The sequence below is a fragment of the Pezoporus occidentalis genome, unplaced genomic scaffold (assembly GCF_034315485.1).
Source record: "Pezoporus occidentalis ecotype Australia unplaced genomic scaffold, CSIRO_AGI_Poc_V1 ctg4, whole genome shotgun sequence".
NCBI classification, from domain to species: Eukaryota; Metazoa; Chordata; class Aves; order Psittaciformes; family Psittacidae; genus Pezoporus; species Pezoporus occidentalis.
In genome coordinates this window covers 12291274-12309096 of record NW_026915724.1, presented here as the reverse complement: position 1 = coordinate 12309096, position 17823 = coordinate 12291274, and the positions used below count along the sequence as shown (strand labels likewise).

The following is a 17823-nucleotide window of genomic DNA, read 5'->3' as shown; positions in this document are numbered from 1 at the left end:
CAGACATTTCCTCTACAAAAATACAGCTGAACAATATTTCAAATTAATAAAATCTGATAAAAAGATTCTGAATGTCTTGATTTGTAACACTATTGACCTACTAAATATGCTCAGTTGTTTAAGAGGAAGATAACAAATAGTAATTGTTGCTGGAAATATTTGAAACAGAAGAGCTCCCTCGCTATCCACTAGACCCCAGTGAGCAATCTTCCCCACCCTGAGTCTTCCCTGGCCTTGTATCCAGGAGGCAGATTCCCAGCTCTCCAGCTGAGATTTATTCATGCCTGGTGCCAGCAGCACTCAAGGACCTCAGTGAGACTGGGCCTGCCCCATCACCATGGAGGCAGGAAGGAAAGACTGCAGGTAGTGAAAGGGCAAGGACTCATTTTTATTATACCTTATATGATAATTATTAAAAGCCCCAACGGAAACTATCTCCTACAATGAACGCTGGGTAATAAAGAACTGTAATATTTGAAAGAACTCTTTTCCCCTTTGCCATCTGTGCTGCACTGCACTTGCCATCAAGGTTACCTGACGGTGTGGCTCTATCCCTGCCAACATCAGAGAATCAGAATGATAAAAGTGATAAAAGACAATTTAAAAAAGGTCACTTTTTGAATACAGCTTTAATACAAAAAAATACTATTTTCTATATTAGCCAAGTTAACCATGTTTATCATCGTTTAAGAGTTTGGGCTTTTTTCCTTTTTGGCCTTAAAATTCTAATCTGATTGCAGCTGTGCATTACAGTATACGTTCCCTTGCAGCCTGGGCTTTAGAGAGCAGCCCCTCACATCCAGGCTTCCCATCCTTCCCAGACTCTGCCAAGAATGTTGGGATCTGTTGCTTGATCGATCAGGCATCTCACTTGTGTCTCTTCTGAAAGGCCATCCTCTGGCTCCTTGGCTCTGATGTTGTTATCAGCATTACCACGAGCCACAGCTGCAAGATCATTATAAGAAGGTGACTTCTCGTGGCCGAGGCGCAGTTCATCACTAAAATTGAGAACACAAAAGTAAGATCTTACTAAAAGAAACAAGCAAAAACATCTGTGATGGATTTTTAAACACCAAACAGTACTCGAACACAAGTCCTGCAGCTTTATTTTTCAAGACGTGGAAACTATTCAATAGCTGTGGAAGGCAACTGATGATTTCAGGTGTCCTTTATAGTGAATATTTACCATGAATATTTCAAGATTGTCAAAGATGTCTAAATGAAAGACAGCAGCAGCTCACATCTGAGCTGTTATCTCCCTACCTGCCCTACTGATTTGTGTCTGCAAGGAATATTTTGCTGCCTTTTCCAGTACAGCCTTGACCACAATAGGGACTCCTCCCAAGTCCTGCACTTTTCAGTGTTTGGATGGTTTTAAAACAGGCTTTTCTTTGCTTTTCAACCCCCCTCTTGATTAATCCAAAATGTCTTTTTAAAAGAGGATGGAAGGGATTAATTGTACTTTAACTGAACTTTAAAGACATTCTGCCTTTAACCAGACTTGACTAGACTGACATAAAAAAACTGGGAATGCCATCAGATTTGAATTTGGTGGTTTTGGGAAACAGCAATACCTCCATGCCTCCCATACAGCTGGTTCAGGTTCCATTTCAAGCAACTGTCCAGCAGAAGCATATTGATTTAAATACCACCCCCAGACTAGAAGCCGTGGAGACGAACATAAAGAACAGCAGTCTGAGGAGTGAGAAGTTAAGCAGGCTTACAGGGTGGGGTTGTGTGTGCTGCCAGGAACAGTAAAACTGCTCAGGAGGCCTGAGCTGCAGCAGGAACACTAATGGGGAGTTATCTGGTGTTTGGCTGATAGGGCTATTCAGAGGGCTTGTATGTGGACCAAATGATTCTGACAGGAGGCCTGTCTCTTTTCTTAGCTGCCAGTCTATCTGAAGGGAGTGGAATCTGACACAGGAGACTGCCAAAGCTCTTGAAGCAGATGAAAGCAGGAGAGTATCTTACCAAGTGATTGTTGCTGGATTGGCACCTGTAAGCTTTCGTTTGACATAGCTGACTCTTTGCAAAGGGTACCAGTTTACTTCGGATGTGTTTACTTCCTTAATCCATGTACCTCCTTTTCTCAGTTGTCTTTGTTCAGAGTTCTAAACAGAAAACAAATTTGCCCTATTTATCATAAATTATATACTTAAAAGCCCTTTAAGCTGCCCAATCATAGCAAGTCAAGCTCAAGTGCAAATGCAATAGAGGGCAAAGTAGTGATGATATCTATCCAGGCAGTGACTCAAAATTTAATTTACAACTGGAGTTACTGAAGTGCAACTAGTTTCAGATTTTTTCTCTGTAATTATTAGTTTGAACCATACAGTGTTACATAAATTTAAGAGTCTGAATACAAAAAAATGAAAATATATATGCTGTGATGTAAGTTTCATAACATGATCAAGAGATACCCACATTTTTAGGATTATCATGCAGATAAAGAACACTGCAATGATAACACAGACATATGCTACTTGTCTTTGTCCACTGATCATTTAAAATCCTTTACGTTCAGTTTCTTTGAGAACTCAGAAAAACAAAAGACAGATAAGAAAAAGATAAGAGGAACACTGAGTGAACATCAGGAAATACTTCCCTTTCTGATCAGTTTTATCCTTAATACAGTTTAAGAATTTTCACATAAAAAAAAGGAAAGAGGAAAAATCCCACCTTCCAGTCCAAAGAAGGCTCTTTTACAAATACATCCATCGTGCTGATGAGGAGATCTGGATCCTCACGATAAGCCCTTAGGGCATGTACCATCACACTGTAAATGAGACCCCACTCTTTCACTGGCATCATCAGATTAACAAATTGGCGAGTCAGACGAAAAGGCATCAACTCTGGCACCGGCAAAAACTAGCCAAGGGGAGGAACAGTCAAAACAAAACAAGAATTAAGAAGCCTTGGAACAGAAGGATTAGAAATAGATTTTTTTTTTTTTTTTTTTCAAGCTTTGAAACCCTCTCTGTCCCCTAACTGAAAATAATGTGTGACACGGCTGAGCAGGACCATCAAAGCTCTAGTCATGAATATTTAGAGACAGTGGTTAAAAGTATGGCTGAATTATATACCACCATACCACATAGACTCCATGAAACTCTACTGCTCCTTGTTTGTCTGAGAATATATGGAAACACAGATTTTCTTCTATTAACTAGAAATAACTTGTAAATATTATTTTGCATCAGAATAGTGGCAATTAAATTTAGCACTGAGACCAGATGTGTCATTGCACATAAAAGCTGTAATAAATTAATTAGAAAAGCAAATACCTGTGTAGCTGAGCCAAACGCATATCCAAAGTCTATTCCCACCATGCCACCTGTCTCCTTGTTAATCATGAAGTTGGACAGATGTCTATCTCCAATACCAAGTATCCAGTGGCTGATGCACATCAGTGCATGAGAGCTGGCAAAATGGGACCGCAGGGACAGGAAAGCTTGAGGAGATGTACTCATTTTCACAAAGGCTCGCCTTAAAACAGAAATCTCTTGTTGCATACAGATAAACCACCAACATTTGTTTCACAACCTGCAGCCTTTAACAGTGCACTTACCGTAGCAGGTCTTCTGGAACACTGCTTTCCCTGCTTCTGAAAGACTTAACTGTTTCTGTACGGTTAGCATTTCTGCAAATTAAAGAAGGAATAATGTTAGCTATTGAAATAACAGCCCACTGGGTGTTAGAAGTTCAAATTTATACACAGAATCATAGAAAGGTTTGGGTCAGAAGGGAAACTCAAGATCATTAAGTTTTATCCCCCTTGCTATGGGCAGGGACACCTTCCACTAGACCAGGTTGTTTGAAGCTACATCCAGCCTGGCCTTGAACACTGCCACGGATGGGGCAGACACAGCTTCACTGGGCAGTACCACTGAACTGTCGAATACTAGTGTGGACCAAAGAGACAAGATCCCAGATACCAGTTTCTTCATGAAATATTGACTCCTGGAGTATCTCGGTGCAGCTGGATTTAAGAACTAGGCCAGAATATGAATGTCTGAATAGTCCTTCTTACCTTTGCATCTCTTGTAATCTTTTATAGCTTTGGATAACTTAAAGAAGCAATAAAATACATTCCACAAAACCCACCCTTTACCAACCTAGTATCCAAGATGAACCTTAAAGGTTCTCCATTCTGTGAATATAGAGAATTGCATTTTAAACAGCAGCCAAACTGTGTACTAGGGTACAGCTCTGCAATGGAGCCTAGCATGAGATGAGTGGGGGCGATTGGGAATTCCAAAGCACATTCTGGTTCTGAATACAAGTATTAATGCCCATGCACTAATTTAAAGGCGTCAAAGTTTTCCTTTAAAAAGCGAGATGCTTGCTTAAGCAGGTTATGAGCTCATCATGCTCCACTGCAAACTCTAGTTCCCCCCCCTCTTCAGTGCTCGATCTAGGCAGGTGTGGAAATTCCTACGAGAGGATGCTCAAGTTGGGACCTGAACCATCAAATATTCTTAAATTCTCAGGGAATCACAGTGATTTTCTCTGTCCAGCTTCAGCAGGTGCTCTGGCTCTGAGGCAGACTACCTAACTGCATAATCAGGAAGGAACAAGACACCTACAAAATAAAGAAGCAGATGCTCTTCTTGAACTAGACACTTCCTTAAAGAAGTGAGCAAGCTTCTGGAAGCATTCCCGTGCTCTGGGGGGATTTTGGCACTAAACTCCTCCTGCAGAGCATCGCCAGTAAGACAAAGGAGTAAAATGAGCAAAAAATCAGATCTAGCCTGCAAATTATAATGCAGATCATATTTTTCCTGGAATTTCTACAACTCTATGTGTGCACACTCTAGTTTCTATATTTTACATGCAGTTCTCAATACTTACCTATACATAACCTGGTATCGAGAAATGCCTTGTGCTTTCCCACCCATCTTGGACAGCCACTCAGAATAGGTAGCATGAGGTCCCTTTTTGCTAGGGACAAAAAAGAAAAGCTGATGATTTCCCTATATTACCTTACCACTCTGTACTTGAACACCTGCAGGCTGTGTGCTGCTATGACCCATGAGATTTTTATGCACAGGAAGAGTCTGGTATCTGCAGCCTACATCAATCTTAGCCTTGCTCTGGAAATGAAGTTTACGCAATCAGTGCATATGCTGATCCATCCATCTCATTCCCCCTAGCTTTGAATGCACTTCAGCCATGTTTGTCAGAAGATTAGAATCCTCAAAGGTGTTAACTTGTCAATAGGCACTGTGAAAATGAGATACTGTGTTGACAAGAAAGACCCAGAATAATTTCTCCAGGCAAGGAAAGATATTTTCAACAGTCTTGCATCCATCTGAGAGGCATTATGCAGCCTATCACAGGAGTAGGTATGTAACAAATGCTGCTGTTTGTCCATGGGAATGCAGGAAGGCAGTCCTCACTGTGTACAAGAGGGGAGGAATGGGGGCTTATTGAAGAATTTGATCTTTTTTCCCCCATCTTAACTAAATATACTAGACATTAAACTCCTTTTCCAGAGAGAAAGCAACTTAGCAGAGCACCTGCCTTCCCTTCCAAAGCATGTTCTGAGATATAGAGATCCTTTCCATGTAAGTATTTATCATTTATAGACTGCAGAGACCATCACTTTGGGATGAAGAAAAGGATGTCAAAACTTCAGGAAGGTATGCCCCATACCCCAACAAAAATAGTGCCATCAAGGATTTAATCAGAATTTTCCTTTGTGAGTGCTATCATTCAACCATAGCTCAAGATAAAGTGTGGGTAAGTATTTAAAGCCTATATACAAAAATAAAGCTATTTTGGAGGGGGATAAATAATCAACTGTTTTCAGAAAGACACTCATCTTCTACATTTAGTATATTAGAAATTTCCCCCCTTCATGAGGTGGTTCCCTGTGAGGAGTCCCCCACTTTTCCAGTCAATGAACTGAGACTAACGTAATACCGCTGCTCTTCACAAAAGTGAAGCAGACTGCAGTAATACTGCAGTAATGCAGGAACTGTAACAGTTCCTGAACTGCTCACAAATTCAGTAATTATAGAAATAAAGACTCTCTGTAGTTGAACCTCCATGCTGGACGCTACTCCAACCGGCCCCATAACCAAGAGGACTTGTAAAAATAAATGGTGACAGCAACACTCCGACAAATCCAAACAGAGATTATGCACCAAGAACAACATTGGTAAATAAAACTACATGTCTAAATTCCAGCACAGAAAGAGACTGAAATGATAGAATTAAATCAATTTTACAATTATTAGTCCTCCACTTACAATCAAGAGAAAGCTAACTTATTCAAACCCAGCATTTTTATAAAGTCAGACTGTTCTTTTACAGATGTGTTTTATGCATCTGCTGACAATTTCCTCTGTCACTGACTCACTGCTGAACCTAGAACCTGAATAGCTCTGTCTCTGCTCTGCTCCTCTTCCCTCTGCTCAGCTCCCCGCCTCACTGACCTACGTCCATTTCCTGCCTGATCAAATCAAGAGATCAAAATCCTTTGCTTGTAAAATCAATGTACTGATAAGGAAATTGTGATGATAGTGACGTCACAAGTGATTATAATTATAAGCCTCTTGTTTAAACAACCTGGGTGGAGGATATTCCAGGTACAATGGTACTCATTAAACAAACAGTTGCTAATTACTAATTTGGGTCAGGAAGTACAAACTGCCTCCTCACTTACAGGTGCTTTTATTTCATTCTTATTAAAAAATAAAATGCTGCCTCAAGATTGTCCATATCAAAAGCCCATTAGTAGTGGACTCTAATAGAGAAGATAGCTAAACAAGCATCACCTGTTATAGCTGATGCTTTCCTCTTCAGACATGCTATTCTTAAGAAATTCTTTTAAAGTACAAGTATTTTCCAGCCACTTGATGAGCCCCAGTCTGGAAAAAAATTATTCAGAGATGTGAACAAGTAGCTCAGAGTTGAACTTCAGAGGAACACCACAAACAGGAAGCAACACATTCTAGTGCCTGCTAAAAGAAGGTTGATATTCAAATATACTCTGAAAGTTTCCAGACAAAGCAACTTCAATGTTCTTTAAAAGAAAAATAAATAACAATAAAAAAGCCAAGACACAAAACACCAGAACCAGAATCTCACACACAGAAATCTTACTTTCCAACATCCCAAAAGTAACAGATGTTAACACAAGGACTTCTCTCCCTTCAAAAAGAAATGCCTACCTTGTTGTCATGGGGATGACCTGGTAAGTTTTTAACTGCATATTCCTTTGCCTACATGCAGCATCTTGGGAAAGGATAATGTTCATTACATCAAACAGCTGCTCAATACGTTGGTCTTGTCGCAGGTCTTCACCACCTTTGACAAGAAAAGGATACTCCTGCTCATCGCTACCGCGGATTGTTATGCGTTTTGGCTTCCTCAAGGATTCCATTACACTTATCTTGGAAAAAGACAAGAAAAAGCAAAATATTTGTGACAGAAGACTCAGCCTTACAGGATCATCACTGAGATTAAGCATATCCATCATTCCTGGATGGCATAATCAAGTTGCTCAGTTATTACTAGAAAAACAAATGCCCACTTGCAGACTTTCCCTTATGTGCTGCAAGATGTGTACACAAGCAGCAGCCTTGCTACTGTCAAATTCTTCACATGGAATATGGACATAAATTTATACCATAAAGGATTTTGACTCAAACTTAAAATCATACCCGTTCATCAAATCCAGAGATTTTTGCATGGTACTCCGGCATTGGCTTCCCTTTTCCATCATACTGACCTGAAGTGGTAGTAGAAAAAAGTAAAAGAAAAAAGGTTACATAGACTTACTTTTTTAAGTGTATTTAAGAACAGAACACACTTTCAAATATTTTGTCCAATTGGTAGGATATATAGCTATGAAGAAAATATTTTAAAATGCATTAAAATCCATCATATACATAATAGGATTTAATCTAATATTCTTTCATTGTTAAACTGCTAGAATTGCATGGTTAATGGTTTCAAAGGACACATTGTTTCTGAAACAGATTTAAACGTACATTAGATTTATATATCAGATTTCCTTGAGTCTTTAAAAACTACTTAGGCAAGAAATATAATTTTAGAAACAATTCTAAAAATCAGGACTACAGCTTAAGAACAGAATTAAGAGATGATGAATGAACAGTTATTTCATGTGAAATCTTCCTCTGCGTAAGGCCAGAAAAAAGGACAATATGACCAACATAAGGAGTAGAGTTCAAGAGTAGCAACTTTCTTGTAAAGGCCAGTTCACCATTGAAACTAACGAGGAACTTACCAGGAACTTCTAGTTCATTCCTCAAGAACTCGGCTTTGAATTCACTCATCCATGGTGAACATTCTTTCAGGTTTCCAGGTTCTTTATGGTTCTTGTTCATTTTTGAGAGAAGAGATGTTGTAATTGCATCAAAGTCACCAATCTTCATATCCAACAGTACTGAGCCACCTTTTCCAAAATGATGGTCAAAGTCCTTTGCAAAAGCCTGAGGTTCATTTATAGAAAGGAACTGCATTAACACCAAATGCAGACTGCCTTTGTCCTCATGCCTGACAGGTCCTTGCTGTATGGCTCAACCTACAGCTGCTCTGTTCCTTCTGCTCCCAGCCAAAAGTGGCACATCCTGCCAATTCTTATTCCCATACTCTTAAGTGTAAAGTCATTATCATCAGAGACCCAGCTTATCTTGCAGCAACATATTCAAGGAGCTAGTATGCCCCTAAACTCTTAATTGCCCTTTCTGCTGCTCTATCACCTCACCTCCTTTCAACTCCACCTTACTCTCATCCTCCACCTTCCCTGCTCATGGAAAAAGAATCTCCCTAGTGACACTTGGTAAGTTTATCTAATGCTAATGTGCCATAAGAATGGCCATACTGGAGAAACTTGGATCCACCTAGCCCTGGTCATGGCCTATGCACATACTATACAAGCATACAGCCCTGATTCTACATGATTATCACTCTCCTGGCCTCCAGCAATTTGCAGCTCAGAGATTTCTGGACCCAAAAGTGTGCATTTCTATGTAAAAACTCTCAGTGCATTTCCTTGAGCCCCATGCTATTTTCTACTTCTGAAAAGTCCTTTCTGTAATTCTTCATAGTCTTAACTCTTCTGAATAACTTACCCTAAATAACTTAGTATAAGCAGCAAAATTGAGTAGCATAACATAGCAAAACACCCTAAGATGCTCATGTATCCTTGGCAGCAGGGAAAACAAAAACCCAGGGCCAGATTCCTGTGCATGTTTCTGGATGGTCAGAGAGGCCTAGGCCCTGACAACCTGGCAGTGTGCAGGAAGGGGAAGGCAGAAGCTGAGTTAAGAGGGAACATTTAGTCCTGAAGGGCAGTCAGAGGTTGAACTATAGTAAGTCCATAGCTTCTAGCAAAGAAATCCCAGTCCAGTACTAACAACTTGATCTTCTGTCTCATCAAGTCCTGCAGCACTTGTAAAAGCTGTAATCTGGCTTCCTCTTTTGACTTTCAGGTGCCTTCTAGAAAAGCACACGATGCCAACATGACTCAGTAATCACACATACCTGAATAAACCTTTTCCTCAGCAATCCAAGGCCAGGAGCATCTGAATTTCCCAAACTCTTGTACATTCCTTCATACATTTCCTTAAGCTTATTTTTATTTCTCTGAGCTTTTACCAACTCGTTTTTGACATCCTCAACCCAATCCTGCAAACAGAAAGAAAGAGATGAGTACTGAGAAAAAAGTTTGCTGACCCTTGCTCTTTGGTAACCTGCTCAGATTGTATTTCCTTATTTACAAATAGCTAATTAGTGTGTCTTGACAATCAGAAGAGCAATCAAAAGGCTATGGAAATACTTCCCTTCACCCTGGAAGGCAAAAGCTGAAAAGGGCTAGCACAAAATAGCCAGCTGGCACAAGGGAGGGAGACTACACCAGTGAAAGCTGCTGATAGCACCCTGCCAAAGGGTAATGAAAGTGAAGGGAGGGAGAGGGAAAAAGCCAAATACATTTTACCTTAAAAATCATTATGGGATTAGAGAGTTGTTCCAGGGAGTGAACAAAATCTTGAACTATTCCTCCTCTGTCCAACTTACTCCTGATTCTTTAAGAGAAAAAAGCGCATCACAATTCAACAGAACTACCATCACCACTTAGCATGCAGATAAGCAATGATCCAGACTGTCTGCCATATTCAAGAATCTGGTAAAATAATCGAAGGATAGGTAGGCAGGACTCCCTAAGAATTCTCTCTGGGACTGCACGATTGCTAATATATTGACTGTCCTTATCATGCAGCTCCCAGTTTCTTAATTAAGTGCTCCACTATGAAAACTGGAGCTTGCTGGTGAAGTGGAAAACGTCCTTGTAACATAAACAGGCATTAACCAGACTATACATCCTGTCACAACAGTTATTCAAGGGCGATACTTTGTGAAGCACAAGACTTTATCTTCTTACCTGAAGCAAAGAAATCCAGCAAATGTATGAGAGAGTAAAAAAAAAAAAAAAAGGCAGAAAGACCACTAAAATTGTATTAGTGGTTCTACAGCACTGCGTGGTAAAAGTTAACTTTTGCCTGCAGATTAACTCGGGTTTTATCGCATGGCAAAATGGGCAGGGGATGGCTTGTACAGGAAGGTGCATGCTACAAACTGAAGAAGCAGAGAAGAACACAAAAGAGCTATCAGTCAAGATAACATGCATCCATTTCACTGGCCCTGTCTTAAGTCTGGTAGGAGCACCTACCTTATTTAAACATTTCTGCTTTCTTTTGGCATTAGAAAGATCGTAAATGTCTAAGCAAGCTTAATCTTCACCTCTGATGGATACTGACTCACGCTGCTGTGAAGTCTGCTACAGAAAGAGCCTAATCATGACCAGATTTCCCTTCTACCTCAGAAGAGCAGGAGAAAAAAGAAGAAACTTTGACCACCACAGAATTACAAAGAGAAAGGGGTTGCTTCTTTGTGGTCTTTTTGTTTTATCTTGGAAAAACTTCCCACAGCCTGTGGACTGTATGTACTCAGTACTTCAGCATGTATTAAGGCCACCAGCCTGAGTATGTCTAATACTAAGACTTACGTATTGTTTTTCCCTGGGCCTTTAAATGAAAACACAGTGTGCATGGGACTACCCTCTAATGATCCTCATGCCCACCCAAGAGAAAAGTTTGTTTAGGAAAAATAAATCAACCTCTTCACTCCTGAATAAAAACCATACAAAACAGCTCCTCTGATTGCAAATTCACCTTTCTACAAATTCCTTGTTCTTCCAACCAGTTGCAGTATCTTTGAAACAGTAACTTTCACTGCTGATCATGAAAGGGTAGATGATTGCCTGGGGATAGGTATCTGCAATCTCTTCAACAGTATGTTGTACGGCTACTGCTTCATCCTTGTCAAGTAGTGCCATCATCTGGCTAATCCAACCAATGAACTGCCAACAGGGAACCGAAGAAAGCTGCAAAAACAACAGACACTGCTTTCAACTGTGATCCTCCTGGAAAATATAAAACGTAGCAAGCAAACAAAACTGCTCTGTGCCCAGCCTGTCAGACAGAAACACATGAAAAGGAAACAGAGAATGTCAACTAAGCTGCACAAACCAGCCCCCAGTGAAGCAGAGATTTCATTATTATTACTACTACTACTACCACTATCACCACCCACTGCTGCTGCTGCTGAATAGGTTTTCCATTATGAAGACTTGCAGCTTGTTCTTCAAGATGAGGCTTTACACTCAAACTTGTGGCTTTCCTGTCTGGGTTCAATATAGCAATTTTTGATCACCATATACAAACAACTCAAAAATCTGAAGGGATAGTTCAAACGCTATTGGGTTGAAGTCTTGGTTTGAGTAAAAAAAGGCAGGCAGGGGAACGTTGGAACTTCTACCACTGTTTTGTCCTTCCTTCAACTTTCAAAAGGTTTCGGTTTGCTGACAGATACTAATTTCAGTAAAGCACACCTCCCAGTATATTTCATGCTCACTCCCCTTCAAAAACTGTATCACTTTTGAAAGGACTATTACAATATATTTTCTTGTGATAGCCAGAGGCCAGACTCACAAATCCTTTCCTCCTGTCTTACCCCTTCCTACCTTTCTAATAGAGTTTAAAATCAGATTGTCAGTATTTATCTCACAGAAAGACGGAGGAGAGGACAAAGAACTGCCTGCTGAACCCCTTTTCGGAGTGAGATCTGTCAACTGGATCAGGTGTCAAGTTCTGTTTGAACCAGAAGAGTTTCACTGTGGCCACACCACGCACACCTCAGCCATTTTTGCTATTTCCTCAGTTTCTGGGGATAACTAAGCCATGTTTCTCTCTTGAGTTCTTCCTCTGACAGTGCCTGGCACTCTGCGAACACCAGCACAATAACACGGGCTTGAAAAGGCAGGCAGACTGAGGCAGATACAGGCATGAGTCACAGACATCTCAGCTTATCTGTCCTATGACAGCAGGGAAGGTAAGCATGGCTCACAGTATCCTGCGGTCGAATGGCAAGGGAGGGATGGGCAGCGGAAGGGAGGAAGTGGGAAATACAAAGGAGGAAGAAGCTGTAGTGACTTCTGAAGTAAGAGGTGGGAGATGTGGAAAGTGAGTCTGGAAACGCTGCTGCCTCCCTGCATACAGGAAACAGACCACGGAAATAAGACTACAATCCACACCCTAACACTAGACACCTTTATCAGACCACTTAGGTTGCTCTGAAGGAAAAAAACCCAACAAACTCACAACGCAGTTTTTCTCCAGCAGTTCTCAAACTAATGTTTGGAAACGAAAAGAAAAAAGTTCCTGTCCATATGAATTAGACTCAGCAAGTTAGAGAAAAGACAAGGAACAAGGATGGGATAAAATTTATCTGATTTACCTGAAGCAAAACTTACCAGTCTAACCTCTCTATCCATCCAACCTCCACCCCTTTTAAATCTGATTTATAGCAATATTTGCTGCCAGAAAAATGGAAGCAACTAACCTCTCGTGTCACTAGACCCAATGTCTCTGCTGGATATCTTTCAATTATTTGCAGCAGTCTAGGAAATCTCAGCCTGGCTTCTCTGGAGTTCAGTTTTAAAGCTTTTATCATTTTGTCCACCACAATAGCTGGGAATAGCTGTAGATCTGCAGTGTTAATTTCTGCCAAGAGACATTAAACAAGAATTATCAGAAACACCATCACTTGTCTTTGATCATCTGGAACATTCATCTTTACAATTCAGAATTTTCAGTGTATATCGTATTTTTACTTTGTTCTCCTTCCCATCTGTTTAAACTGCACACATCTGCAACACATGTACTTAGGAACTGTAAGGATTATCTTTATCAGGAAGCTGCATCATTCCTGGTATCTTGCTGGCTTTAAATACAGCACTGCTGTGGTCTGGGAAGGAATAAGGGAAACATCTGCTGGGTATGATACATATGTTACAAGTGAGAGGGAGACTACGAGTGATTCACTAGTACTAAAGCTATCACTAATAGTGTTGGGGGGGGGGAAGGGAATATAAAAACTGACTAACTGGAGGACAAACTGTTCCATTTAAATTCAAGATGCGTGGCTCAGGGACATCTCCTGGCTATCACAAAAAGTCACGTATCACAGATAAATCCACCTCACATGCTTAGGAGAAATCCTGACTCACCAAGTGAGTTTTCTTCTTCCTTACGCAGATGCTGGTCACAGAAACCAACCAAGGTCATATAAGCATCAATAACTCCTGTCACATCTACACGTTCCATGGAGTGGGACTGCACCTCTTCTTCAGACTTCCTTGCAGCACTGCTGAAACACTGAAAAGCCTTTCTGTTCAGGCCTGTCAATACCTGAAATTCAACCATAAGAGGGAAAGAAAAAAGACATGTTAGCAAGTAGCATTCAACAACTCTTTCTGAAACCAGAACTTGCTTGCAAATCTTGACTGGGTAAAACTTTAACTGTATTAAATGTTTTGAGCAGCTGATACAAAGGAAAAGAAAAAAAGGGACATTACATCAAGCAGTGATTTCCAGACTTTCCAATGGGAAAATATAAAATACACTTTTAACTTACATTAGACTTTGGACATGCTATGTGTAATTTTTATAACTGCAAAGAAAGTTACTAGAGGTTTTGCAAACAGTTAACAGAAAACATAATAAAAAATGTTATTTTTTCCTATTAAGACATTATATCTACAACATCTGCATTAACAGTTAGAATTTGTGTTAAAAAAAATAAGAAATCATGCATCAAGCTATTTAAAATCTGATGTCTTTTTCCCTACTGCAAACATTGTCATACTGATCATATGTTTCTAATGCAGCTGACGCAATGAAGGACTTGACAAGACCCTTTACAACTGAATGTTCATAAATCAAGTACATATGTTCTCATATTCCCAACAAGATTACCAACCTCAGACATTGTAGATATTGTAGTTATTAAATAATATATAAAATTGCTGCAGAACAAGCTGGAACAACTGCAAAATGCTGTAAATAAAATTAAATAGTTTGAATTTCAGGTAGGAGGAGGGAAACTACCAGGGTCAGAGTACTGCTTAATACTAAGCTAAAATAAGGCTAAGGTTCTTTAGTCTTATAGAAATATCTGGCATCCCAATCTGAACAAAAAGAGTTTTGCTCATCTTTTAGATTTCCTTAAGAAGAATTCTGTTAATAATTTGCTAATAAATGAAGCTTAAGCTTTTGTTTGAGTTTCTTTACACCTGAAAACCTAAAATCTTTCTTGCAGGAACCTCTTCTTCATCTGCTTTTCTTTAACAACCACAAAAACACAAATTAAGAATAATTTTTTCCTGTTTTATACTCATATAGTTTGTATCTAAGGGTCTTCACTGTGGCTTTAGCAATTAATAGAAATAAGTCAACAGTGGTATTTCAAATTCTTACTCAACTAATTTGAGAGACAAGAAGTCAGTGCTGGGACAACTCACAACACATATGATTTCAGATGCAGCACGGACTGTCACTGTGTTCTTCAAATGTGCACCTCCCCAAAACAGGCAAAGATGACCTGCATATGCTCTGTTTTAAAACCCTCTATCACTAAAATTGCTTAGGTAAAATTAGTGTATTAATATTGTTATCAGTATTATAAAGATCTTAGTAAGAGTCTGACAGCATGAGGAAGCTCAGAAATGCTCAACTGAAATAAAGGCATTTTTTGAGGATCATCTTGCCAAGCTTTGTCTTGCCACTCTGCACGCAGGTGCTACGACTAGGTTTTTCCCCTCCACACAAACTGCAGGAACAGAGAAACACGTAAGTCTCTCAATTAAAAAAAAGCTACAGTGGTGCAGAACTTCAGTCGAGCAAAATCCAGACAAAACAGCAATTACAGCTTACCCCCCCTCCCTCTTCCCTAGCTGGTGTTCCTGGATAAATCACTGCTAACAGCAGTGTGTATCTATCCATATCTATCAGTACCTACTGAAGCAGTGATTATAATACTCAAATACCTAAAAAGCTTTTTCCCTCTCATATACCTTTTCAGGACGCTCACAACTTTCCTCTGACAGGGCTGATATTTTTCCAGCCTTTTCTTTCTCAATTTGCTCCAGGCATCTTGGGTCCTGACTAAGAGCATTTGCCATGATGTGGTATGTAGTACCCAGAAGAAGATTTTGGTTTCGGAAGGCCATTATGTTCTTGCAAAGATAGTCCGATTTGGTATCTTCTATTGGAATTCAAAAACAAAGCTGGTAATTTGACAACAAGGTAGCTTTGTATAATAAACAATGTGAAGCAAGGAGAAGGTCATTACCAAGCAGGGAGATGGTTTTTAACACTGAGAGTACACGTTCAGGGCAACTCTGGTTCCGGCTGCAACTATGTGTAAAGCGGCAAAAGGCATAATTCCACCTCACCAGCCAGTCTTCCCTTGTTTTGGCTTCTTTGCGTAGGTCTTTCAGAAGCTTCTTGGCAACCGAGAGGCTGTTCTGTATTCAATTTAAGACAAAATTTTCACATAATGTACCTGAAGAGGAAATAAAACCTTTCTGCAACAAAATTAAGGATGAGAAGATTTAGGTGCGACAAGCAAAGGTGTAAGATGAAAAGAGGTCCATTGCTTGCCGAGTCTCATTCAAAATCAGATCTGTGCTAATGGAGCAATTTGAGAAGAAAATGAGAAGAACAGAGGGACAAACTGAGGAAATGAAAATAATTCTATCTGCATGACTAAACAGGCATTAACTGTTCTGCAGTACAAACACACACTGGGAATGTAACTTGGTTTATAATACCATCAAGTAAATCACTTTGTGTTTTGATGAAAAGTTTCATGTAAATAACGTTAAAGGAAATCTTATTTTTCATTACTCCTTTAAGAGTCACTCAACACGGCTATAACATTATATTTGGTTATTACAGTGCTTAAAATAAAGTCTTGTCAGTGACTGCAGATTTCTGCAGCATTTCAGACAAGGGAAACCTTGACTTCAATATTGTTCATCTTGTCTCAAGCTTGAAACACCGAAGGCCCACCATCAAAGAAGGTTATGTTTCAGTCATTTTAACAGCCAAATCCAAACCCAAGTCACTCAGCTTGAGTTCTTTAGGTATGTGTTAAACTAACAGCATTAAAAAAAACATAAAAAATACTATCATAAAATTCTTCATCATTGCTAACTAAATTCTACTGATTCAATCTGAATTTGTTTTCTTGTACAAAAGAGATTATTTGTAAATGACAAGTGTAATGTTTGGTTGCAAGCATCCCTTCCATTAAGACTGAAGCATTTAAAATACTTTATTTATCTGGCCTTTAGAGTGCCAGAAACCATCTGCGGATCAAAGGGGTCTTCAGGCACATTTCCAGTAATGACACATTATTGACAAGTTTGTAACTCACATTTATCCATTTCTTTTCTTTCACTGTGGAACTGACTTTCTTGAGTTTTCAAAATGCTCTGGGCAGCAGGGTCAAAGAGAGACAAGGTCTGCTCTGGCAAAAAGGTGGCCAACACCACCTAAGAGGCTTTCCCAGCTATAGTTTCTACATATTTTCTCAAAAAAACAGGAAGCTTCCAGACAGTACAATCACCTGTTTCCTGGCACTTTCTATCATCTTCATTTTCATGTTAAATTTGCAGCTTTTAATCATTGAGTAAATGTCTTCACCCTGTTGATCCACTTCCATTTGCTCCCCAGCACCATATTCTTCATCCACCTCCATACTATCATTGGCCTGATCACAGAGAAGTTTCTCCTGCAGTTTGTCAAGAAAGAAACACCTGCACAATGACAACAGGAGTACAAATCACCCTGGTATGCATCCAAGGGAATGAACATTCAAAAGAATTGATCTACCTGACCGTAAACAAAGCTAACAAAAAACAGGAAGCTATAGCAATCACCTTTGGCAAAGGCTAAACATAGTCCTCAGAGTCTGGAAAGTTATAACAGAGCCAGGTTGACCCCAAGAGCATTCTAGGATCTTGAATTGGCATGATTAAGTATTAGAAAATGTCCATAACAGAGTGGAATTTTTTCTTAGGTTGTTCTTTTAAAATCATAGCTACAACCTCTCAGTTCACCAAGCCATAACTTGTCAGAAGTGCAAACAGGAGTCTCAATTACATAGCATGGCAGGCTGTATTTTATGTCAACCTGCAATTCAAATGTGTATCACACCAACACATGTAAACACTGACATTTGTGTTGCAGAAAAGACCAGAGACTATAATCTACTTTTGAAAGGGAACTGCCATGAACCAATACTAAATCATCTTCATTCTACAATCAGTCCTATTTAATCTAATAGCATTTTCATTACGTAGACTGTTATTCAATGCAGAGGATAGCACTGTAGTCTGGAGTGGGTTTTGGAACATCATTTGGCACCAATCTAAGATGA

The 17823-nt window shown here is 39.6% G+C and overlaps 1 protein-coding gene across 1 annotated transcript in view; it reads right to left on the bottom strand.

Annotated features, from left to right (window-relative positions):
* Positions 1 to 599: 599 nt before the first annotated feature.
* The window catches only part of PRKDC (protein kinase, DNA-activated, catalytic subunit), an 81991-nt gene continuing 64767 nt past the window's right edge, over positions 600 to 17823 (bottom strand). Inside the window, exons 69-86 of the mRNA XM_062633440.1 lie at positions 17011 to 17200; positions 15730 to 15904; positions 15452 to 15642; positions 13607 to 13787; positions 12940 to 13100; positions 11211 to 11422; positions 9977 to 10064; positions 9523 to 9666; positions 8264 to 8468; positions 7674 to 7741; positions 7182 to 7402; positions 6786 to 6878; positions 4855 to 4944; positions 3572 to 3643; positions 3288 to 3489; positions 2683 to 2871; positions 1975 to 2114; positions 600 to 998 (exon numbers count right to left, since the gene is read on the bottom strand). Of these exons, the coding sequence (XP_062489424.1) occupies positions 794 to 998; positions 1975 to 2114; positions 2683 to 2871; positions 3288 to 3489; positions 3572 to 3643; positions 4855 to 4944; positions 6786 to 6878; positions 7182 to 7402; positions 7674 to 7741; positions 8264 to 8468; positions 9523 to 9666; positions 9977 to 10064; positions 11211 to 11422; positions 12940 to 13100; positions 13607 to 13787; positions 15452 to 15642; positions 15730 to 15904; positions 17011 to 17200 (2827 nt within the window). The 3' untranslated portion in view covers positions 600 to 793. The remainder of the gene's footprint in view (positions 999 to 1974; positions 2115 to 2682; positions 2872 to 3287; positions 3490 to 3571; positions 3644 to 4854; positions 4945 to 6785; positions 6879 to 7181; positions 7403 to 7673; positions 7742 to 8263; positions 8469 to 9522; positions 9667 to 9976; positions 10065 to 11210; positions 11423 to 12939; positions 13101 to 13606; positions 13788 to 15451; positions 15643 to 15729; positions 15905 to 17010; positions 17201 to 17823) is intronic.